Raw genomic sequence first — 26,735 nt, 5'->3', positions numbered from 1 at the left:
CTGGCCCACTGCCTACACTCTTCTTGGCAAAACTTAATTCACATGCCTTTACTGTATATTTTAACTACTGCCTTAAACGAAAGGAATCTCCCTTTGTCCTATACCCTTAATACCTCTTAAAAATACAGCAAAGGGAAGAGGGTTGCGAAAGAGGAGAGCGGAAGCCTGCTCACCATTACTCTAAACACCACTGGTGCACTAAATCTCAATGTACAAGACTAAAGAAGCTTTGCATGGGTGGGCCATAATGAACCAAAGCCATAGCAAATATTTATTGAAACAGAAATACCTCTAGCTAGTTTTTCTCACAGCTATAAAGGGTTATGCTCTGCTTATTGACTATGCAGCCATATAAGCAATTTTCTGTCTTCAAAAGGAAATCCCTTCTGGGTCATACACAAGTGCTCAGTCACTCCATTGGAAAGCCTACTGCGAAGTTACACTGGAGGTCCAGTCGACAAACTTCACATAAGAACCATTTCTGCTCCCTTCCATAAGGAGGAACTGATTAACATCTGGTCTTTGGAAATGACTTTGTGTTGTTTGGATTTTGTACCAGCAAGCTGCTCTCACACGCTGTGGTATATCATCACATGATACTAGACTTCTCCAAGAAAAACCTAGTAAATGAAAATACTTCATTACCATGAACTCTTGTGTCTTAAAAGTTACATAATTACTGTGCAATCTCTTATAACATCTTATTTATTTTAGTTTTAATTATTTACTTCAATGAAAGGATTATTTCATACAAAAATAATTCTTTAAAAAACCCCCACCAAACACAGGTCTTTTTTTCTTTGCTGTATAGATTCTGTTTACCACTTGCCAAACTGTTATTTCACATATGTGAAAAGAAAACTGGATGGAACACATATGAAACAAGCTATTGGCAAGGGAAGTGCAAGGGCTTGCCACTGAGAAAATGAGATTCACGGGAAAAGTCTTTTACCTTCTCCAAAATCAACAAATGCATTTAAAAAGAAAATCATAAAAAGGAAAAGCTTTGTCTGAAAGGACAGCAGATACTTCAGGTAACTCTGAATTTCCAAGGTACTTCAATTACCCTCAAAAGACTTGCACAGTTCACTTGCTTGATCGCTAGAACACCGGGGTTCACTACACTGAGCGAAGACAGAACATCATGAAGTACTGTTTGCATTCCAGTCTGTATTCCCTGCTTGTTTAGCAAGACTGAAACTCCTGATTACATCACCAACAACTCTGATTAGATTTTGTGGGAAGAGCACTTTAATTCTAAGGCTTTCATTACTTTTTATTCCAACTTGCTTAGTCCATAGCCTACAACATAATCTATTTCTGCCCATAAGGCATGTTGTATTTCCTTAATATGACAGAGCAAGAGAAAGAATGTATTAGAAGCAAAGTTCTGACACACTGCAGACTAATAGTTAATTTCAAGACAGGAATTTGCTGCACACACTGTTTGCATGTCTCTAGTTCTCAGCTGTGGGAGAAAATTGCTCTCAGCCAAATACACACCTGTGAAATTTTACATGAAATTATTTCATTAAGCAGCTTCATCTCACCAAACTTCCACAGATTCAGTTCCCAGAGAAGTTTTCCAGGTGCGGATAGAATCACAGAATGGTTTGGGTTGGAAAGGACTTTACGATCATCCAGTTCCAGCCCCCTGCCATGGGCAGGGATACCTCACACTAGACCATGTCACCCAAGTGTTAGGTGATGGGGTGCACACAAGTCAGAAGAGAAGTGCTGCAAAGCTGCCATGTAACTTCACTGTTCTAAGGAAATCTTTTCTAAAGTTTATTACAGTTATCACATGTGTACTTCTAATCATCAATAAGGGACTGCTAAGAATCAGATTCAATCAGATTCATCAGCAGCTATTCTATGCTATTTCTTGTCCCTAACAGTTCAACCATGCAGCTGAGAGAAGCTGACATTTCTGTCAACCCCGCAACAGCCAAAACACAGAAGTAAATCACCTTCTCCCCTGTCCAGTAAAAAAAATACTCACATTAAAAACCATTTCAACCTAGTAATTTTTCAAAACTTTACAGGTGAAAAACCAATGCAATTTGCTATTAAATTCCCCGACAAAAACCTGGATAGGATCCAAGGATCCCGACTGCTCCTTTTCTGCCAGAAATGCACATGCCTTTCTAAACTGAAAACAAAAACAAAAGATGGGAGAAGTTTTACTACAAATGAAACTGTCCTTTTATCTCTGTCACCACTTCAACTTCTGCTTCAAATGTAGTTATGCAGAAAGTTGCACTTCCGCAATACAGCACAAAACACTGCCAGATTAGAATGCTTAAATGCCTTATTAGCAGAAATTGTTGCCTTTCAACTCTGTTTTTTTCCTCCCTTTCACAGCTTGCAGAAGATCCTAGCAGGTATAAACATGCCCTCTTTTAATTACAGAACTAGATTACTGCTGTAACCGATTCCCAGCTTCAGCAAATTATAATCAAGTACCCATTGTGCATAACAATCATTTAATGGCCCAAAAACCATAATAAAGAGAGCTTTAATGAAGAAAGCTGGAAAGCTGCCACAATTTTATGGCAGCACACTCCTAAAGAAAGAGTTTCAATCTGTATTTAAGATTAAGAGAACCTTTTAATCCAGATGGCCAGAATTAAACAAGGCAGTGCAGGAAAATTTTGATCAAAAGCTAGTACAACATGAAAGTACCAAAATTCCCCCAGTAAACCACTGCTAATTATTTCAAACAGAGTTTGCACGTTCACTTTGTATAGTGAAGAGCTTTGAGGAAAACGCAACATGAGCATGTTGCCTTCTCTGAGATAATTCACTTACCCACTCGCTTTTCTACAGAAGTGCCCAACAGTTTAGCAGCAAGAAATCTATTTGCCAGTGTTTAATTGGGAAAATATCTGGAGAGTTATGGTAGAAATATTTTAAAGGGGTTTGCAAAATTGATCACTCAGATCAGTATACACGCAGTTTTAAGATACAGCTAAATAAACTAATAAACTAATAAACTAATAAACTAATAAACAGCTGCTGCAACAGGAATGTGAAAAGGCGCTTGGTTTCAGTATTGTATTACTAATCTAGACTACCTCCAAGTTTCAATTTGGTCTCATCTCCCTTAGTTCACTTAGAACTGCTGATACCCTACTTAGTAATACTAGCTTTCCCTGATGCCTCTTCCAGCCAGCAGAGAGGATGTGAGGTATCCTATTGTGCATAAAGCCCACTGTGAAGGTACTGTTCATCATTACAGATGTGTCACTGGTGGGTGCTAACAGGCTGCTTACTGTACAGCCCTGACAGCTTTGCATCCGCTGAGTCGAAGCAGCATCATCCGAGTTCAAGGGCATTTCTAGCCAGTAAATAGGTGGGTATTTCTAAATCTCTACAACTATAGTTATACTTCAGCAACTGAAACTTAAAAATATCATTTTTAATAGAGCAATATAGCAGTAAGAGGTTTTGGTTTTTAATGACCCTCTTTCTGCCTGTTTTATCCAAACACCAGAGTGCAGAAGTATGCAATGAAGATGATCTCACTGCTACTCTATAATAAAAATTTTTATCTTTTGGAAAGGTTTTTTTATGCTGATGAAATAAAACCTCTGTAAAATTTGCGGATGAATTAGAAATCACGGACTCTAGTCAAGCCGGAATTCACACAAAACCAGCAATGTTTTACCTTCTTCAAAACACTCCACATGAACCCCTTTTGTACACCTAACTTGCTCTTACTCTGACGCTTACACCCCCACTGCTTTGATCTTTTTGCTGAGGCCAAGTCAGTACTGAGCCATGACATAAATCAGCCTGGCACAGTTACGAGTTGGGAACACTGATTCAGACCAAACAATAGGGAATCCTTCCTTGTGAGGATCTTTGTAACACTGACAGTGAGCAAATCCCAGTGTCTAGAGAGGAGTGCTGCATCCTGTACCCTTCCTCAGCCCCAGGAGCTCCAGAGCATGACCTGCTGTATCTGCACTTTAATGCTATCCCTGTGCTGTTCTGCACAACCAAGACACAATCTGGTTTTTGACAGACTGACTTTTTGCTTTTGGTTAAGATAGTTTTAGTTGGAAAGAGATCACTCTCTCTGATTTGTATTTCTCCATTTTCTAATTTGCTGACAAGCAGTAACCTTTGAAAGTCTGCCAGGCTCCCTTAAACGAAAAAGATCCTACAAAATGTGATCAGTCTAGGGCTCTGTACTGAGGTCCATATTTATGCTTTACACTTCTGTTACTCATGTGCAGATACAGAAGGCAGCTTTAGTTATCTCTGTTAACCCAGCTCCTGCTCCCAGCCACAGAACACAGTCTACTTGCATGCCCAGGGCAGCGCAGCACTGTAACATTTCTGTAGTTCTCAATTCTACCCAACAGATTACAGGCATTGACAAAAACTTGCTGAGAACAGAAGTGATGTACACAGGTTTGACAGAAGAGTGGAAACTAAGGCTGAAACATCAGCCTGAAAGCCCAGGCAGCAGGTTCGTACTGGCTGCAGAACATGTTTCAATTTCTACACGTTACAGCTCACTCAGGGTGAACTAAGTATGACCGACATGAATCAACATCAGAAAAGATACTGCAGCAACCAAACATGATCTGAATTAAACATTGTACTTCTGGTGATAAAGGGATCTCCTGGATTATCTGCAGATGGAGCAGTAGAAAGTATATCTTGTCCAAAAGCAACAAGGACAGCTTCCTTGGGCATGCAGCATTCCCTTGGGGCAATGAACAATCCTATCATGCCGATTCCCCTTTACCCCCAAGTTTTCAAGCAAAACTCTTTTGCAGGATCAGCAACATCAGGGTTTCTGCTGTATCACAAGCTGCTGCTGTCCTGTTAATGGTGCACTGGTTTATTGTGTCAGTAAAAGATGAACTATCACTTGCCACAGTTTATACACAGGGCAGAAAAAGCCAGTACTCATTAACTATTATGATGATTGATTATTCATCAAAACCAGCCCTGAAAGAAGCAAGAAAACACATCCAAAATCACATGTGAAATATATTAATGGGAAAAACTAGTTGAGGAAAAAAGATAAAAATTGCCAAAATTATTGCAAAAGGCAGAAAGAAGTAGGAAGCTGGCCTATGTAACTGCACTGTTCTGGCTCTTCCTCCAGAGCCATGGAAAACCATGCAGTAATGTCATACTTGGTCCTGCATCTGCACTTGCTAATTGGAACCACAGTGCCTCATGCTCCAAAGCTCTACTCTCTCTGCTGCTACAAGAGAATTCTTGGTATAATTAAGTTAAGAATTACAAAATACCATACTGAAATAAACACTGGAGAACAAATTATTATAAAATACTCATAAAAATGGCCCCCAAATCAATGCATTGTTTATTTGTGGAATGCTTGCAATTGTTTTTTAAGGGAGTCATAAAAATTCCTCGCTCACCAGGAGTCCATTCATGAGGGCAATGAATTTCCAGAGAACCTGATTTTTTATACAACTCAAGAGAAATATTTTTGGATAGAAATTAAAAACAAAAAAAAAAAAACTGTTTTAAACTAATAGTTTTGTTCCTTAAAATGAGCAAAGACTTGCCTACAATGTAAACAATGAAAATTAGGAAAGCTAAAGAACACAAGTCTGGTAACCTAAATACAATACCCATTGTCTGGACTTCCCTATTTCCATGAATAACATCTGATTTCCATTTTGGATTGGAACATTCTGCTAAAATCACTAATATAGTGGCATTTAATTGAGTTAAATTGCAAAGTTTCAAGATGAGCAACCAGCTACGATCTGATCAGACTTCCGTAACTGAGAATTCACATTCTAATTCTGCAAACAGTGTAATGTTGATTCCTGATTGAAATAAGTTTTGAGGATCTCAGAGCAAACAGTAGTTCTCATCAGAAAAACCACCACATAAAACTCAGATCAACTGGCAGCTGAGCCAGGGAAAATTTGGCTGGCAATGTGATAGCTCTGTAATTCCAAGAACTTCCAGTATTTTTCTGTGAAGAGATACTCAACTGCCAGAGATAAAAACCACACTTATATGAGAATAATCCTGCAAACTTCTCTGCAGTATTTCAGTTGTTTGGCTGTTCTGTTGAGGGTATGAATGTACAGAGAGACCCAAGTTGAACATACAAACAGTCTAGAAGAGAAAGGGCTTCTTCTCCTGTTTGTGTGTGGGGGTGAACATGTAGATAGGAACCGTCAGTCGTATCAACATGCTCCAGCTTGTAACAAACACCACCACATGTGACCAAAGAGGCGGACAACACTTTTAATACAAAAGACTTCATAATGGCAAAACAACAGATTTATCACAGAATCCCAGATGGGCTCTAAGAGAGCCTATCCAGCTCCAACCCCTGCCACGGGCAGGGACACCTTCCACTAGAGCAGGTTGCTCCAAGCCCCTGTGTTCAACCTGGCCTTGAACACTGCCAGGGATGGGGCAGCCACAGCTTCTCTGGGCACCCTGTGCCAGCAGCTCAGCATCCTCACAGGGAAGAGCTTCTCCCTAAGAGCTCACCTCAATCTCTGCTCTGCCAGGTTAAAGCCATTCCCTCTTATCCTATCACTACAGGCCCCTGTATAAAGCCCCTCTCCAGATTTCTTGTTGGCCGCTTTAGGCACTGAAAAACAGCAATAAGAGTGCATTTAGCCCAGCTTTTTCATGTGCTCCACTCATTCCATGGAATTCTGGTGAAATAATAGAATTGTTTAGGAGATTCACACAAAATAGAAATTTTTTATTAAAAAAAAGCAAACCCCAAAACCACAAAACCAACACCAAAAAAAACCAAAAAGCCAAAAACCAACAACTACCAACAAACTTCAATTAAAAATATAGAAAGCCCTAATATAATATCTTGACAGAAAACGTATGGACCAGAACTAGATGGACTGACTTATGTCTGACCTCACTATGAGTGAAGGCAGACAACTGTTTTTGACAATGTATAAAACCATCAAAACCAAATAAGACAGAGGTTGCTCTGCATTTAAGGCAGATCTGGTAAGGTACATATAAGGTATTGATATGCAGATAGCCTTAATTTTCCTTCTGAATCCATGAAATTACATTAGATCAAAGAGCAGTCTTGAGCAGGAAGGAGCAAAAATAAATTATAAAAAAAGACAGATTTTTCTACATAAATGTTTGTGCTTCAAATGTATCTTTGATGTTTAGTACTCGGCACTAACTGTCCCACGGGTGAAGAAGTTGCAGACAAGGGGCAATAGACTGAAAGAGTATTTCCCCCAAACAACTGTTAAATTACACCTGACATTTAACAGTCAAGAAAAACAGGTATGGACAATTTCTTATTGCTCAACGGAATACAACTATTGGAAGATGCCTGTCTGGACAAGATGAATGGGCAATCAACCAGACGACTACATTGATTTCATAAGTAAAAAAGGATTAATACGAAGGCACGGCGATTCGGCTGTGTGCATGCAGACAACAGCACACATGCCATTTACGACAAAGTAACCAAAAGAAACAAATGACATACCAATGCAGTACTTGATCCTGACCTTACATACTGGTCTTCATAAAGAACAAACTTAAGTATCTAAATACAAACCAAAATAAATGATATAAACCAGTTAATGGCTTCACAGTATTGATAATGCAATTCAGTGAAGCTATCTAGCAGTTGTTGAAAACGGAAGTGTTTGCACAGATAAATGCCACATCACTGATGTACTCAGATTATTGTGAAAGAAAATCTGTAAATCTCAAGCTGAAAAGATAACTTAAATCATGCAGATGCGCACAAATAAAACATGCAGATGCTACAAAGCAGACATTCAAAGCTAAGGCAAAGAGGTGTGAATCAAACTGAGACGTTATGGATGACCTCAGACGTGAGAGAAAAAGTGATAGGATACAGTTACATATACACTCAACGGCAGATTGGATTGAAGTGAATGAGACAGCAGAATTTCATCACTAAAATGACAGTGACGGTAGAGTCTGGAAAACTATAGCAATACTGGGAAAATGTTAAAAATAGTGGGAATTGAAGGTTTAAATAAAACTATATTGGAATAGGACTGGAGCATTTTATAGTAAACTGGAAAAACACAGTAGAAGGATGTTTTGAGTACTTAAAAGAAAACATTTGTGGCCCATGAATGAAATAGTTCCATCTTCCAACAACGAAACAGTCATCACAGCAAAAGAGAAACTAGGAAAGCATTGAAGAGAAATGAATAATAATAGTGGTTTACATAGTAACAACATCTGTGACTAAGTCAGCATAAGCACAAGGGAGAGAATAAGAGCTGTCTTCCTCCAAACAGTTTTAAAATACCTTTGGGTGGGATACAGTGGGAAAACTAGCTGAAAGCTTGCAAGACAAGATGAATTCCAGCTGTTGCATTGTGTGGACTAACAGATTTTCCCTAATTGCCTATGTTAACATATAATACTAGTAGGAGATCATTTCTGTTCTTCCCTTCTGCCCTCAAACTCTGAAGACCGAGAGAAGCACTGGGCTGGTAGCAGTTTCAGATTTTGATTCTGGAATGCCCTGTACAGCATGGAACAAGGCATTAAAAGCTGATATATTCCAATGCATTTTGGAACACAGGTTTTGCAAGTCAGCAAGTGGCACTTGAGAGCAGACACCACTTCCCACACCCTGTAACTGGCAAGGCACGTGCACTTCCAACACCAGGCTGGTCGGTGGGGTGGTCAGGTTTTGAGACAGCACTCACACAGTTCTGCAGGATCCTCCTTGGTGCTTCCCTACCTGCTCACAGCTCCTGTGAGCGCAGGCACAGGCACTGTGCAGGTGTGCCTCAAACCTCCTGCGCCGCACATGGCATCGGACTGCTGAAATAAACCACTCATGTGAGGAGGTCGTGACAGGAACCGCACTTGACTTCTCATTACGTAAAAGAAATAGCCCAAATAGTATGCTGTTAACAGGAGTTCATACATCACTTTCAAATGCTCTGGCATATGTTAAGCATGTCACCCTAACAAATCATACAGCATGCACCTGGGTGCTGTTTTACCCTCTCTTTGCTCGATCTACCCAGGGATTCACTCCACAGCCTTAAAAGCTATACTTCAAAAGGTACAAAACAACATAGATGAAAAATTATAGGTTTTAATCTGCAGGGGAATGATTTATTAATGCTGACAGCTTAATTTAGTAATTGGGCACTATTTGAAGAGAAAAAAAACCCACCTGATCGTGGAATACTTAGATGAGGAGCCTATTCCAGCTTTTGATGTAGCTTTGTCCCAGATTCAAAGTCAAAAAGACTGGGAAAGAACTTTTCCAATTTACTGAAATCCAATCTCATCCTGGATTCCATCCAGGTTTTTACCTCAAAGGCAAAAGCGACTTAGTCATATTTTTACATAACTAAATTCCTGAGTCACATTATAGAGGGAGAGTCAAATGAAACTCAAAACCAATTTCTGCCATTACATATTTTCTTTTTATAGTATTGCTTGTAAGAAACAAATGTTGTAAGGCCATTTCGAAACTTAAAAGCCTTTCATCATTGGTTATTGCTCATTTCTCATTCAGATTTATTAACACATTAATACACCTAACACTAACTCTGCATCATGGTAACAAGAGCAAATGGTGACTGCTCAGCTAACTGTAACAACCCAATAAATAATTTGTAATTAACCAGCTGCTAAAATAATAATGGTTTTGAAACATCTCTGCAGTACTACAGACTCCATAGAATGGAATGGAATGCAGCTGTCTAGAGTAATGGATGTCACAATAGTCTCTGAGCTGGGTTAATGAAACCAATGTTTCATTGCAGCCAATTTTGTATAGCTGAGATTAATGGATCAAATTGACATGATATGCATTCTTAATATGATATATTAATAATAATATATATATAAATATAATATATTAATAATTCTTAATGAACTCTTAATTCACATAAAAAAGAGACACTGCAGTACACCCCAGTGCTGTTATCAATTTAGATCTCCTCATCCCTTCTAATTACACTGTGACAAAGTGTTGAGGATGCTGCAGAAAAAAAGCAAATTTTAAGTCCTCTGTTTCTAAAGCCACATTTCCCCACTTCCTCTTTGCCTGAGGCTTTTAATCTCTGTTCTTCTGAACAACTCTATGCCCATTGCAACCTCAGAACGTCTAAAACTCTCTCACTCAGCCTACCCAGCACTTCAACAAGCTCCAGATCTCTTTCAAACTACAACAGCTGCCAACCCTTTGTCCCCAGGACAGCACAGCCCAGATTTCCAATGGCATTTCGTTCTCGCCTTGCTCCGACACACAGGACCAGCGCACTGGCATTGTTGTCACTCATCCTTGTGCCTCCTTCCTGTCATCTTTGCTGACACTGACCGTTCTCACCATGCTTTGTCTCAAAGATCCAGCCCACCAACACCTCTTCCACAAACACAGAAAAAAACCCACAGAAAAAGAGGCCATTTCCTCTCTCACATGCATACATACAATAATTCATTTAAGAAATAGCCTTAAATTGATGTCTGGATCGTGTCAACACTGATGCATGTCGCTCCAGTTAGAAAGAATATTAGTTTCATTTCTATGTGCACATTACTTTCTAAATTATCTAGCAATTTGGAGACTTAAAGAATACTACAACAAAACCCTTCATTCACTCAGCGTCAGATAAACGCTGTCAAACCTGCTGATTCATTTCATCAACATTTACTGCACTTCATTAATTCTAGATCTAAACATTTTCAACAAAATAATGAAGTTATATATAACTCAAAGCAGTAGCACCTATAAATCCTTCAAGCCTCGTGGCAACTTCTTTAATCCAAAGTAATCATGTTTCTCTGCACAACAGGTCTTGTGATGTCTGTAATAGCATCTCACTATAGTAACAACAGTCTTAATGTTATAGCTGTCTTGAATGCCTGAAGTATTAATCAGATCCCATATTTAAATACAAAATCAGAGTACTCTTGATACTCTTCCTGAAACAGATATGCTAACCAGAGCCCCTCAATCATTTTAAAGGAAGTGCAATAAAGATCAAGATTATGAAGTCGGTTTTGATACCAGAGTCAAACATCGCAGCTTTCTGGTTATGTTTTACTCCATTACCTCATCCTTTTACGTTGAAAAAACATTTCTAAATAGGCAATTCATTCTATATGCAGTTTCCTGTGCCACAAGTTCTTTCCTTTTGCTTTTAAACCAAAGAAAATAAAGAAAAATCCCATTTTAGAATGGAAGGGAGCAGATTTGATGCTAGAGCTAGGAACACCATTCTCCTTTGAAAGCAAAAGACTCAATGATCACAATAGTCACTCTTCAGTGTAGAAATTTCTTCATGAAAACAAAGTTTTCTCTTTCAGAAGTGAGCCTAAATCCCAGCACGGTTTTCCAAAGAGACTGACCTTTTTCCAGTACTGCCCTGAAAACTCATGGAGCATCCTCCACCAGCTATTACTTACAAGGATGTTATTAATGCCACATTATAGAAAGTAAGATTTTTCTTTTTTTTATGACCAATCTTGCTTGAGTTTAAGCTCAGTTCATGGAAATATCAGGTTTGTGAGCTTTATGCCCCAATTTATCTACAAGCATATTTGACAGCAAGTATTACCTCCTTCTCCCAAATCTCCAATTTCCACTGTATTACAAGAAAATTCAGTCAGCTCATTGAACTTCATCAACATGTTTCAGCTCTAACCAAGATTTTACTTTGTTAAGTAATCCAAATATAATCAGCAAGCATAAATCTATATATTAAACACATATTAACCAATATTAAATTACATATTAAATGCATTAAGCAATCTGATCCAAATACTAAACTCCAGATTAAATCCAGAAAGCAGAAATCTCAATAAAGTAGTCCCAACCAACACAAACCCCGTAATTCCAAGAATGGCAGGATTTCAAGTATCTCATTACCCATCTAAAGACATGGGGTTTACAATCTGGACTCAATCCAAAGCTGTCCTCAGTTAATTCACCCCTCCATGGGGAACCAAAGACAGCTGGAGAGGATGCTGACCGTATTGATATCCACGCATGACATGAATGCAGGCCAGCAGTTGGACAAACCCACAGAGTATATGTAATTCAGTATGGAATTCTTTCACAGGAGCTTGCCTGCTCCATTGTGCCATCTGAGAAAATGTGAAGTACTGCTGTGAAAGCAGCAAGAAAGCCTACAGCCGTGGCTGGTCTTTAGACTGCCAGGGCTGCCGATAATGATAACATTAAAATAGACCACCCAGCAGTCATTCACATATGAAAGCTACAACAGATGCTCTTTAATTCTTTATCTGAATGAGCCTCAGTCATTTAGCTTCCATATTTCTTTCTAGTATTTCCTGTAGCGAGCCAAACTCATGCAAAGAGGCTTCTTTTGGAGGCTGGAAATAACATCTTAGTTTGCATTTGTCCCTTCTTTGTCCATTATCTTTTAGAATTCTACTAAGAATTAAAATCAAGCCTCAACTCCATGACTATCTATCCCTCAAAACACATACAAGATACCAGAATTTGTTAGATGTAAGGCCACTGCCTATGAAGAAAGAGACTGATATACTCTACCAGCATGTTCTTTCAAACATGCGAGCACAGTGATCATAGGTACAGAATTACCACTGTTTTGGTATGCATCATGTGTGGCAGAAGCAGATCCAGAGATTAGTATATATAAATCACTCACCCAGGAAGAAAAAAGTCTACACAACTGCCAACTAAGACAACTAATATGAAATGCATGTTTTTACAAGGGCTATTCAAAGAAATAGCATTTGTGGGAAGAATGAGTCATACGAGGGCAGATTTCATATACTACAGTTACTCAAAGTGAGAAGACAAAGGGAGTTAAAACTTAGACCATTCTTTTTCTAAATATACAAGAAACATTAGCAAACCCAGCTGTGGCACTGTAATGATTTTAAATAGCTTTGTTATGCCTTCAGATTCTCTTCCAGTAGTAGATTTCTCATTTTCGTTTTAACTTGCATTCGAGTTTGCTGTTGTTGGCACACTGTTTCAGCAGACACTAGACAAATAAACTTTTCAACAACATAAACACTTTTAAAACTGTATCTCTTAACCCCTATTCCCTGGAGAGGTTAGAAAATAATTACTTAATTCTCTACAGGTTTCCTTGAGCATCCCTTCTCTGTTTCTGTGACTTTTCTTTCTACTTTAGTTATAACAATATAAATAAGCATCTTAGTACTTAGCTCCATCTAAATCACAGTTGTATCTTTTCCTTAAGTATGTATTTCTTGTGTAGTCCAGAAAATAGCACTCTGCTTGGCACACTGAGCAGCATTCATTCATGTCACACGTTTTCGGGACCTCACTCTGCTGTCAAGTTTCCCTTGCCTCCTCCCTCACTGATAAAGAGATTAAACTTGACCCTCAGTCAAGTAAAGTCAATCAGCAGGCAGGTGTCATGACTGACTATCTCTTCACAGGTAGATGTGGGACATGGTTTAGTGGTGGGCTTGGCAGTGCCAGATTGACAGTTGGACCTGATGATTTTAAAGGCCTTTTTCAACTTGATTCTGTAATTTCACACTTAACTTGCAGGGCAGGAAATTCACTGCCAGGTAGGTTTGATTCAGTGCTATAAAATGACAGAAATTTATTTATGTATAGTAAGTACTTAAATAGAGCCCATATGAGCCTTCCTGCCTTCAGTGACAAAGTGCTAATGACTTAAGAAAGTTAAAGACAAAACTAGAAAGATTTGCTTCATACATATTCTTACTCATGTTTTAGATGGGATTTTCACTTCTTGCTAAGCCTTGCAACTCAACCTAAATTTTAAGAGTATGTTTTTGGATGTCAAGGACCTCTTATCAATGCCATTACTATTTATCCAGTAAAACTGCATTATTTTAAGGTTGCTGTATTAAATTAAAATGCTTTAGAAATCACCTGCAGTCCTTAAAAAGACAAAAAGTTTTCCTGTATTTAAAAATAAACTCAGTAACTCACAAGCTGCTCTTGCTTCATGAAGTATCACATGTGAAGTTCAGGTCCAGTGTCCCAGGCTCAATACCTAGCGAATGTGACAACTCCTCACTCCTTTGGAGCATGGTATTTAATGAATAGAGTGGGGTTTTTAAAGGTTGAAAGCTCAAAAAAAAAGAAATTCATCCTAAAGCATTTTTCTTTAAATACCAAAATGCTATTTTCTCAAACTTAAAAGTTGTTTTCTATGGATAACATTTTTATTGTATGCATAATGCTATAGACTATTTTGATGTCTCTTATCAGGTCAGACATCTTTCATTTACAAGGAGATGACTTTCCATCAGTTTGCCCTTATATTAACCAAGGGATGTCATTGCTAAGGAAAAATTATCACTGAAGTGATAAGATAACCAATCCTTATCTTCTCAGAAACAAACAGGCTCATCTTGGAATCAAATCTGGGTTTTAACTATGGAATTGGCCATTAATTTTTATCACTCCCAAGCTGTCAGGTGGTCTTTCCAGGACTCCAGCCAATTCCATAAATACAAGACTGTTGCACAGCAGATTTCAGCTAGAAGCGAAGTTATGAAGTGTTCAAGAAAAAGATGTTGTAAAAAGGGAACTTCAGGAGAACCTGAACTTAAGTAAAGCAAAGGAAATACCAGCACTTTATAGGGATGTTCACTGAAGTGGAAATGCCAGCGAAATAACCAGAATCAAACAGAAAGAAAACTCAGGGCAGTAAGAGCTAGGTTGGTGCTAACTTTAAAGGCTTCAAATTTGCCTGGTTTATGAACCTCTGCAAAATTAGCATCAACTTTAGACAACACCATTTGCATTACAGTAGTAATATGGATGTAAATCTTTAATCATGCTGGGAAAATTACTCCATACATCAGAAAGAAAGAAACTCTAAGACATTGTGAAAATTTAAGCTGAGAAGTAGTTCACCAAGGGTTCTTCATGACAGATTTCCACAGAGGATAGGAACAGGTCCTAACATTGATGTTTTGTTATTAAAATCTGCAATGCTTACTTGCCCCGATTTTGACAGTGGATTAGCAATCACTGGCATTAAAGAGAAGCTGTGGTAAATCTACATGATTTTTGGGCAACTCTTTGCATTGTTACCAGCTCCATCTTTTACCACTTACTAGTTCCACCTACGTTTACAGGAAAACCAACAAAGCTGGACAAAAAAGCTACTGCTATTTGTACAGAAAGTCTTGTAGTCAAAACGACATGCTGGCAATAATGAAATACCAGGGTGCTTGGTATACACGACAATTGACAGCACCAGCTTTCTTGCACAACTCTAACATGAATGCCTTCAGAGAAGCTTGAGAGGCATTTCCAGAGGAAATACTGATTGCCAGAAGAATGCAAACACCGTTAACAGCTGCATACTCTTGCAGACAACATTTAATGGTCTACAGGATGAAGAGAGTCCATTAACAACTGGGGGAGGGGTGGGAGATGGAATGCCTTTATACATAATACAGTAACTCAATTAACAGTCAAACGTTCAGCAGTTTAGTGAACGCAGAGGCAGACTTGCCTCAAGGAATTCATAGCACCTTTGGGTAAGGCTGCAGCAGTATGTGTTTATTGAAATCTGCATCTGGTAGTAATTTTTCCAGCAGCAAACTTGGTTTCTTTTTTTACTGGAATGATCTACAAGGGCCCACATACTCCGCAACTGTTCACTTGCAACAAGATGTACATGGTATAATTTATGTTCTTAATTTTAAAACAAAGTTTATCAGCAGGTTTGGCTGTGTTATGTCTAATTCTTCACATGAGAATAATAGAATGCATCTTGAACAGTCTATTCATTCTTCATTGAAACAAAATAGATTGGAATGGGGGAGCTTTAATTCCTACATTATTTTCTTCTCCCTTCTTTATTGGAGATTTTTTCTTTAGAGAAAAAGGAGTCAATATGGTTCGAAAATTTTTCTAGAAGAGAATTGCTTCTCTCCCCCCAAAAAAGAAAACAAGACAGAATGCAGGTTATAATCTCAATTTGCCAAATATTGTTTTAGTAATGCTACACCTCATTCGAAACTGGGGCCTAGCCCAAAAGACTGTCAGCAGGGGCTCTTACTAGCCAGGTACCAAATACCTCTCAAAGGAATGGTTAATGTTGTAAAGTCGTAGTCCTCTTCTAGACATAGAGAAATCAAAACAGAGCACAAGGAGAGAACAGATCACAAGCTCCCCAAAACTGAGATCCAATTATGAAGAAAGATTTTAGGATCTCAGTGTGTAACTCCCTATGAATTTCAAGGTGTGAGACTCCTCGAAGATCGGACCAGAATTCATAGGAAATTAAATGTTTGTGACTGCACTGTTTTGAAAGGATACACCACTTCAGTAATCCTGTATCAGCTTTTAGGCATGGTCATTCAGCATTTAGCTCAAAACTCTGGATAACTGTCATGCAGAAGGAAGAAAAGCACTTTGCAAACTACCTCAATGTTCAACTTAGCTGATTTTTTTAACTCGTTTGATCACCTTTCTTTAGATCATACAGGACTACCTTTTGTGCCTGGATTAGTAGATTAGTAGAGTGTTTTGACTGATGGAGCAGTCAAAATGTTCAAGACAGTAATTCCTTACCTATACACAGGCAGGTGAAACAGAAACACGGAGAATTACACCAAGACATAATGCGAGCAATTGTGCAGCACTTCTGTCTCAGTGGGTTTCAGTCCATGTGTCATCTGGGTCCTCACTGCTTCTTCATTAACTGCTTAGTAAGCGTTAATCATTTCTCTGAACCTTTCACAACCTTCAAATTGCTGAAGCCCTCAGCGCCATAGTAGGGTACCCTCAGACTGCTGAGATGCTCTAGATGTACAAAGTCCCTATTCACTAGATTAACCGCTTCAGTCGCAGAAGTCATTAGTAACTTCTTCACCTTGTAATGTCAGATACTGGCAAAGGAATTAGGCCAGACTATTGAACCTGTTCAGTCATATTAACACTAATCCATTGTGATGGTTCCTGATGAAAAAAAACAGGGGTATGTCTCCTTCTGCCCCATAGAAGGCAGTAGTAAAAAACGTAATTAAGAATACTAAATGTCTTAGAGGCATGATAAGTTTCTACAGACATCAACAAATCCATGTTTCAGATTCTACAGCTTCAGTACAGCAGCTCACTTAAAAACTCTGGGTGCTGTGTTCATCCTTAAAACGTTCTAAAACCTTAAAGTACAATTTAATATCATTTACTATCATGGCACAAAACAAAGCATTGCCTTCACCTCATTTAGATACTGATCCCATGAGAGCAATTAGAATAAAAAGGAAAATAGTGTACCTTTGCAGCTGTACTAAAGGTGCTGGTTTTATTAAGACAGGAGATATGAGAAAGCATGGACACTTTCAGCCCTCTTGGTAGAGAATGTCTGCTATTGAACAGTACCAACCTCCACTGATCAGTACCGTTTGTAAAGAGGACAAACACTCCTGAGTTATTATCTACACAAGCCAGTACTCAGAAGCTGCACAGGCGTTCTGAAGAACACAGACTAAAGGTTAGCGCTACAGCAGTTTCGTAGCACCTGGAAAGGTGCTATAGTCCAAGACTGATTTTCTTACAGCTATTTGTTGCATAGCATTTTCCCCTCACATAAAACCTGATTTATTTATTCACAGCAGGACTTTTCATTTTACAGCTATGCAAGATTTACTGTGCAATTTTATATAGAGATAAATTTAAACTCTATCGATGTTTTGGCACTATGACAGTAATTCACAGTTTAACACATGAAAAAAAATGACCTGTTGCTCACCCAAATGCCGTCATTCCACTTCTTGCACGGATTTTAGGCTAAAATTTTCCCATATATTTGAAATTTCGAATAAAACCCCCCAGCTTGATATCAAAGCATAAAATATAAATATATATAATACATATAAATTATAATATATAAATATAAATATATACTTACATATATATTTTAATTTTATATTTTTATATATATTACACATACATATTATATTTTATATATATATTTACACTGAATAGTCATTATTTTCTCTGTCCCAAGTATTCTTACGTTTGAATTTGAAGAGCTTCATTTCATTTCAGTAATAACCACGTAAGTTTAATGTATCTATCAACTTACACAGCTCATCAGAAGCACCTTTTACAGCCAGCATTTCCAAGTCAAAACTAGTAAGTAAAAGTAATTTATAAAGTTGTTTCCTACCTTTGAGACAAGCTCATGCAGCATGCTGTGACAACACAGATTTAATCATTTGAAGTGATATGGGTAGTGTTTCTATTGCTGTCCCCACTTTTCAAATCTCTCCTTGGAGTTTATTAATGAGGGTTGACTGATGCAAATATGTTTGGAACTACAACAGGCCACGCTCCGGTCTTACAGGACTCTCAACTCAGAAGACTGGCAGGCCCTCATACTTGAGACCTGCCTTGAAGCATTCCTGTACACGAAGAAATCTTTCCATTCTGTACAACCCTACCATTAACTGTCCTTCCTCCTTCTTTCCCCTGGCTTCAAGTAGCATGACTGCAAAAGGCCTCTCTTGTCCTGAAGGGACAAATACATATTTAATCTAAACCAAAATGAAACACAGGTATTTGAGCACACAGGCTGATGATGTAAGTCCTGGGAACAGCATTGAGCATTATTAGTAATACTAAGTGAAGTCACCAGTAAAGTTATCCAGGGAAAGACAAGGAGATCATGTTATGGTACAAAATATGAGAGTGCTGAGGCACTGGCACAGGGTGCCCAGAGAAGCTGTGGCTGCCCCATCCCTGGCACTGCTCAAGGTCAGGCTGGACAAAGGGGCTTGGAGCAACCTGCTCTAGTGGAAGGTGTCCCTGCCCATGGCAGGGGGTTGGAACTGGGTGAGCCTTAAGGACCCTTCAACACAAACCAGGCTGGGATTCTGTGATTCCATGAAAACAGAGGAAACACTTCATAGGTATTTCTACATGCTTCAAAGAGCAGCATAAGGTATCAGTAAAAAGACCACTCCTGCGTGTGTTCAAAGGCTATAAAACTCAGTTTGAACTGTTTTGTGCTGATGTAACAATTACCTCTCCTTGGCAAAATTTCAAAAGCAGAAATACCGCAGATTCAGCTAAGCACTGCACGAAGGACTGACATACTCAATCTATTTTAGGCATGTAATAGCAAAGCATAATAACCAGAATGCATTGAAATTTACATACATTTAAAAAACTACCATAACAGAGACTCGTTTTTCATCTGGACCATGCTCAACAGCAATTCATTTGCAGAAAAAAATTACCATTATTTGAGGATCTGGGAAATACTGTTTGATGAATGAAGGAAAATGATGACACTAATGGATATCATGAGAAAACTCAAAAAGAAAGAAACAACCCAGCTCCTGAAAGAAACCAGATTAATCTCTTAAGCTCTTAGGAAAGAGATTCCAGGGCAGGCCTGAATATGTCAAAGTGAATTTTTCTTGAAACACACCAGATTAAGAACATGAAGGAAACCAAAAATGCTCAAAGACACAGCAAAGGCTCAAATACTAATTCGGGTCTACCCATCAGTGGTGGGGTTTGTAGGAAGTTTTCGTAACATCAAGCAAATTTCAATCCCGCATCCTGCTTGGCCCACTAACAGACACAAACGCTGGAGTTACAGAATTGACTGTTCTAACATTGCTGAAGTTGGGATTTTCTGTTTTGTTTCGGGGTTTTATTTTTGCATTTCTTTTGTATGTTATTGTTTCAGAATCAAATACGCTGCGCAATATCATGCAGAATCAGAAATAAGGCTATTTTTCTACCAAAGCACATTGGAAATCCTGAATTTTCTTCCCAGTTTGGAGAAGCACAAAGTGCACTTTTAAAACCAGCTCCCTATTATACAGCTAAGCTCTGTTCCCCAAGAAATGGCTGTACAAATGGTCAGGCACAAACTTCAAGAGCAGAATCAGAATAAGAAAGGGTTTTCTATGTTTTCTCTTATTCAAAGAGCTCAAAGGGTTTTATTGGCACGATTTAGGGTTTGCTTTTGTGTTGTTTTAAAAATTAATCCTACCCTTCCATAGGATAGGAATTCTAATCTGTATCGTTTGGGATACAGAACACCAGCACAGCAAGGGGATTCTGCAAATAGCAAGGTTCATTCACTGACCACAAGAACTTGCCATAAACTAGAGATAGTTCGTAAGAAACAAAAGAACTTTAAATATAAAATTACTAAAGAGAAATAACATAGACATCATGACCTCCTAACCTTTATAATCCCATTCAGACTCTACAATCACAGCTATCTGACCTTTACAATCACATTCAGAAACATGAACTCTGGTCTGGATTTGATTATTTTGCAAAATTCTTTAGGATCCTCTTAAGATTGCAAAAGTTCTGCCACTTCTTATGTTTTAATCCGTCACAAAACATGTATTTATGCATTTTATGGTTTTCTTTCATCCCAGTAAAGCATAAAATACAGGAAAGCTTCCTAAAGCATCAAGTAATGTAGGAATAAGTAAGAAAGCACATTTATACTTGGGTTTTCTTAAGAAAAGAGAGAAATAATGTTTATTTCTGAAAATGTCTTGTATAGAAATTCAATTACAAACACAACAGCAAACTCATGTAAAAATCTCTCTTCCCTGTCGTTACTGCTCCTTCTGTTGATACCTGTCAATAGATGCTTCACTCCCAGTGTTTTCAAGAGCACTTACGTATGTTCAAATAAGGATAAGCACAGTTACTTTGCTTAACTGGGCCTGAAGAACAGTGTCAGTTGTTTCTGAAGAAAAAGGGTGACCATGAAATGAGTATCCTTAAAGAAGTCAGGTTCTTAGAAAATCTTACAAATGGGAATGGTTCTTCCACAGCTATGGAATCATCTTGACCACGGGTTTTACTAATGTGTCAGCTTTCACTTCCAGAAGTGTGCCTTATTGGTACAAACCAATCTTTAACACAGAGTAGCGGAGTGCGTATCAGGAAATCTGTAATTTTATACTAGGTTAAATAAAAAGAGCTCTCCAAACCAGCAAAACCCAGTACACTTTGCAGGGTTAAGTCTGGTGTATGTGACAAGCAAACCAGCTGGTTTTAGAGATGCACTGTGATATGCACCCATTTTTGGGCAGCCCAGCCAAGTTCTGAACTGGTAGTAATGCAGTTAGTTGTTGTTCCACCTCCAAATCAATGCCTCCAGTTTCTGACTAACAATTCATGAGATCCATAGGCTTTCTCTATTTTAAGCCCAGCTATTAAACTCGACTACACAGTGAACAAGTATCACAGAATCATAGAATTATTAGGCTAGAAAAGACCCTTAAGATCATCAAGTCCAACTGTTAACCCAGCACTGCCAAGTCCACCACTAACCCATGTCCTTAAGTGTCGCATCTACAAACATCAGAATTCTTTAGTTTCTTGTGGAATACTTGTTTCACCAGCACTAGTATATACTACCATAAAGTGAAAAAGTTTTAGTTAGGAATAAGGAGACAAAGCTATCCGGAAAACAAGAGTGCAGCTTTTACGTGAGCTTGGCCAGATCCCAAAGTGAACTGTATCCAGTGGAAACAAGGTCTAAGCACTGGCCTGGGAGTTTCCCACAGCTCCTATTGGCCTTCACAGCCATGCATGTCACCAGCGCCTCTTGCTGAAGCTGTATGTAAGTATCTAACTGGTATTAAAAAAACCCAAGAATAGAACCTAAATTAAAGCCAGATGTGGAAAAAGCAGATGCCTGAAATTTACTGTCATTTCAAGGTTGAATAGAAGCACTTGCTAATTTTATTATTTATTAAGTAAATTGTCATGCTAAGCAAGTCATGTAGAACATCTGTTATTTCCTGATGCATCTCATGTTAAAGAAATAGGTGCTCTATTGACTAAAGCTGCGTAATTGGAACGAAATTTAAACCACAAATTAAATCAGTGTTATGATTCCTACTCTGGTTGCACACTGAATTATGATTCTATTCTTATCAGTCATTTTAAAAAGCTGGGGTCAAGGAAGTCAAGATGGCATTAACACTTAGGTCAACAGCTCAGCACTGGAACAGGAAATTGAACAATGCAAGCAAAAAGGATATTCAGTTAAGTGGAAAGTCTTCCATATCTTACTGCAAATTGTATTGCTTTGATCCGGGCAAGCACAAAGCATGCAGAGAGGGAAGGTTTTCATGGAAGCTTCAGGCCATCCAAACCCATTCTATTTAACATAGTCAAGTCACTCCTCCAGAACATGCATGACTTACCCGGACCCTCTTTCAAGCAACTCAGAAGCTATTTTATAGAGCTCGTTTAGTATTTAGTGCATTAAAGCCCTTCTGTACACACATCATGAAGGCAGCTAAGCATTTGTTAGGTGAATTAAAAGAACCAGGAAGGTTAAGTGTGTGATTTAACTTAACATGCAATACGCTGAAGTATAAGACCAGTATGACAAAACCTCCTGTTCTTCTGACCACAACAAAACATTCTAAGCAAAGCATACTATTAAACACTCTCAATGAGTCGACATTTTAGGAGTGATCCCTTTAAAAAAAGAAGATTGAGTAGTTTCAGATGAGTTTTCCCTATCAGGTACATAATATCACTTATTTCATACACAGAATTGTATACAAGAATATACAATTATGATGCTGCTGTAGCAAATTTAAGGTTGGGTGACATGTAATTTTACAAGTCCATTTTCCTTACAGTGGAGCAACAGCACTGGTCAAATTTTACTAGCTAGGAGGAAAGGAAAATCTTCAGTTATTAGGAGCCATTTTGATCATCATCAAACCCAATAATCATCCACAAAATCTCCCTGAAGAGTCTGAGTGCAGAAAGGCAAGTAATTTCTGAACGGAACGATCACACGTGGAGCCATAAAAATGGGCCATACCTGTCTTATGAAACTTCTCTCACTACTTTTGTTGCTGTTTTTAGAAATCCAGGAATCAAGAATATCCTAAATCAACCTCAAGAGCACTGATCTTCATAAATCTAATGTCTCCATTTTAGAGAATATATTCTGCCAACAGCAGCTCAAAAGCAGCCCGAAACCTGAAAAACCATTTCACAGTTTTAAAACTCGGCAATATAAATGACACAATCTGCCCTGCATGAGAAAAATGAGCTCAAAAGACAAGAACAATTCAGCAGAAAATATACTAAAAGCACTCTCGTATGCACCTCAAAGTTTTAAAAACTGCCCCAGATGATGCAGACTGGAGGACAACAAAATCACCTCTTTCAGCGTCACCAGCGTCAGAACGTAACAGAAGAGTTAAAAAGAGTTCAAAGCCAACTTTAGAAACATCCATGGGATATGACTCCACCAAAATCCAATTACAGACGTAGAACAGCACAGACGTTTGCAGACAGAGGAAGGATTACACATCACTGCTCAAATACAATAGTAAGGCAGATACCTGTTTCTTTTTTTATGGGACAAACTCAGTATCACAAGTCTTTAGACAGGGTTATCACCCATGAGAGCAAAACATACCCCAATTTCATTCCACGTTACAACTTCTGTAAGTAGAGAAATAAACAGCATTGCTTTCCCCATATAATAATCCATCAGGCAGTGTAATAATATTTCAGATTGAACTAAAAAGATTCCTGACTTCCTTACGACACATAACATAGGTTCACTTCATTTATTTAAAAGCAATTCTTGACAACTCAGACATAAGAAGTTAAAGTAATTGAAGATAATATCTAACTTATGTAGGAACCTGTGTAAAGACTGCGGCTACCTACAATCAGCAGTACTACTGCAGCTTACATTGCCACAGGAACAGCCTAACAGACAGGAGCTCTCCTGATACACATTCAGAACTGTAAAGCAACAACTGTTACTTGAAATATTTCTGTATTTCACAAAATGGGACAACAATAAAATGAATAATAACAATAGTGCTGCACATTTCTAACTGGTTGTCAACCTGCATCACATCATCTGTTCTTACAAAAAGAATGATCTCTCACATCCAACAATATTTCTTATTCTATAACATTAAAAGGACACATCTTATCTTACTGGATGGATTATCCATGTGGCTTGTGTAAATCATCCCGTAAATCAAGCACCACTGCTGATGCTATCAGTGATTCATTTAATCACATGGTTATACAGCTGAACACAAAACCAAGCGCACTTTACTGCCATCTCTTTATTCTTATTATCCTAATTGCATTTTCTTACCTCAGCAGCCTGTGTCTCCTGGTGTAATAAAGTCAGACCCGTCAAGTCTTCTAAGAAGGAATGTGAAGAATTAAAAACTTTAGCTAAGAAATTAAACCCTTCTTGTTCATACTGGTCAAGGACCTGTCAAAGAAACAAACGGAAAAGAGTTTTAATGTCCTGAATGTGATTCATCATCATCATATTTTGCTTATAAAACGAAAGTATGATCTTTCTGAACACTCAGAAAATGACTTTATATTTTAAACAGGTAAAAATTATGGAGAAAAGAATCACCACTTCTTGCAACTCAATTTCTAAGGTGGGGAAAGGAGGAGGTGTGAGGGAAGAGAAGTGAGGTTTAAGGTTTTCTGGTTTAAACATATTTTTAAGCTTGTAACAAGACAGACAACATGGCAAGTAGAAAAACTTAGCTGCAAAGTCATGAAAGGAGCAATTGAGTTACACAAAATACAGTAAAAGACTGTTCCAATGCAGCAGTTAAGGGAAAGAACCACGCTGGGACAGATGAAAAGTTCTCCGAGTAAGTGTCCAAGTCCAACATCCTCCCAGTCTCCAGAGATTCACGGTTCTGAGAAGAACGCTGTACCTTAAAGGCCTTTTTATTTTCCTACTCTGATCTTCCCTGTTTATCTTTTACTGTGAGAATCTTATAGACTAGCACAAGAATTGTGAGGAAGGTTTTAACTTATGCTCCTCTCAAATCCCTGACCATGACAAATTTTATTTCATGTAGACATAGCTTAAATGACTATTTCACAGGCTGATTTCATACAATCACAGAATGGTTTGGGTTGGAAGGCACCTTAAGATCATTCAGTTCCAAACCCCTTGCCATGGGCAAGGATGCGTCACACTAAACCATGTCACCCAAGGCTCTGTCCAACCTGGCCTTGAACACCGTCAGGGCTGGAGCATTTAGCACTTCTTTGGACAGCCTGCTTCAGTGCCTCATCACTCTCACAGTAAAGAACTTCTTCCTTGTGTTTAACCTGAACTTCTCCTATTTAAGGCTGAACCCATTGCCCATTTCGATCAAACATTACCATTAGATTTCAATCAAGTGTGATGGAGATTGAGGAAAGAGAAGATAAATGTCAAAGATGACTCTGCAAGTTTTGTGAAAGCAGGTAGCAAGAAAGTGGAAGGAACGTATGATCGAACAAGGCACTCAGTATCCACTGTTTTCCTCTTTTTGTTCTGAGTTCTACCACTGGCCATTTATATGCTGCTCAGCTACCACCAGGCTCACTTGTTTTGCAATACATGAGGTTTGTGGATTTGTCCAGTGACCCACGCACCTCATCAGAAATTAAAAAAGAAAAAAAGGAAAGGAAAAAAAAAAGATATAAAACCACACAGGAGCTTATCTTTGGGTTTTTCTTCCCAAGATAAACACACCAAGACAAGCTCATCTAACTGCTCACAATGCAATGTAGAGAACTGGACAACTTCAGCATTCCATCTGAGGCAAGTCCCCCGTTCCATTATGTAGTGAAATTGCACTGTGGATACACACATACATTTAATGACTATACTGCTTCAAAACTCTAGTAAAGCAACCAGATGTGCAGAAGTCCCTCGGATCTGGCTCCCTCTGGAACACTGTATTCAGACATCAACTGACAAGCCTGGATGACGTTCACAGCTCTGCCTGTATGTAATCCTCAAAGCTACTGGCATTAGCAAAAGTGTTGCTATTGCTTTCATTTGTTGAAGCCACAATACAGAGCTTATGAGACAACTCTGGAGTGATGTAGGCTACATTGTAGTTCACAGTATATTGAAACTGTAGCCTTATTCTAAAGTATTACAGCATATCAAAGAAACACAGGGACAAGAATTTTACCTTTCTTCCCAGGGGTAAAAAATACAGGATAAGCAAATATTATGAAGAGAGCAGGGAACAGAGTACAACCTTACTACATATGAGAAGCCTACCAAATAGTCTTCAAATCTGGTCGATTTTGTTGCTCAACTAACTCAACTAAATTCCCAAGTATTGCTTCCTCAGCAAGTATATTACTTCAGTGTACCAGGGTGTTCTGTGTAAACTGCCCAAGTCTATTCCAGAGATACGCTTAACCTTATTCCCTGCCACAGCCAAATGAATCCTTATGTGCTCACACAAAGCAGACTGCAGTACCATACCGACATTCATAATGTCCAGTATTAGTTGTGAATGAATCACCTGGAAGAATTATTAAATCCAAATGCTCTTTCCATTGTGATTAGCACAGAAAAGACTAGGAAATCTACCATTAGGTGTCCTAATACAGAAGATTTGTCTTGTATTAGCACCTGCAGAAGCTTGAAAAACTTTATCAAGAAGTGTACTTGCTGATTATAATTACTTTCTACAATGGGAATAGCCTGCTGAAGAGCCTGCCGACTAGCTTTACAACAGAAATTCCAGCCAACAACGTACCAGGGAGTCAAAGTATGACCTGACAACATCACTTAGTTTGCTGCCTGAGCAGTGGTGGTACCCTTAAAGGAGGATACACTACCATGAAACCCTTTTAATACAGGCAGCAATTGAAAGAACATTTTGTCACCCTCAGGGACTTTGTTTCCTACTGCAATGATTAAAACTTTACAATGAATACC

General features: G+C 38.5%; 1 protein-coding gene across 1 annotated transcript in view; it reads right to left on the bottom strand.

The window, feature by feature from the left end:
* ATG7 (autophagy related 7) overlaps nucleotides 1-26,735 on the bottom strand; it is a 93,649-nt gene that overhangs the window by 30,171 nt on the left and 36,743 nt on the right. Inside the window, exon 18 of the mRNA XM_080625307.1 lies at nucleotides 24,126-24,248. Coding sequence (XP_080481433.1) covers nucleotides 24,126-24,248 — 123 coding nt within the window. The remainder of the gene's footprint in view (nucleotides 1-24,125; nucleotides 24,249-26,735) is intronic.

Source organism: Psittacula echo (genome assembly GCF_963264785.1).
Source record: "Psittacula echo genome assembly, chromosome: 9".
Classification (NCBI taxonomy): domain Eukaryota; kingdom Metazoa; phylum Chordata; class Aves; order Psittaciformes; family Psittacidae; genus Psittacula; species Psittacula echo.
This window is presented reverse-complemented; position numbering and strand designations above follow the sequence as displayed.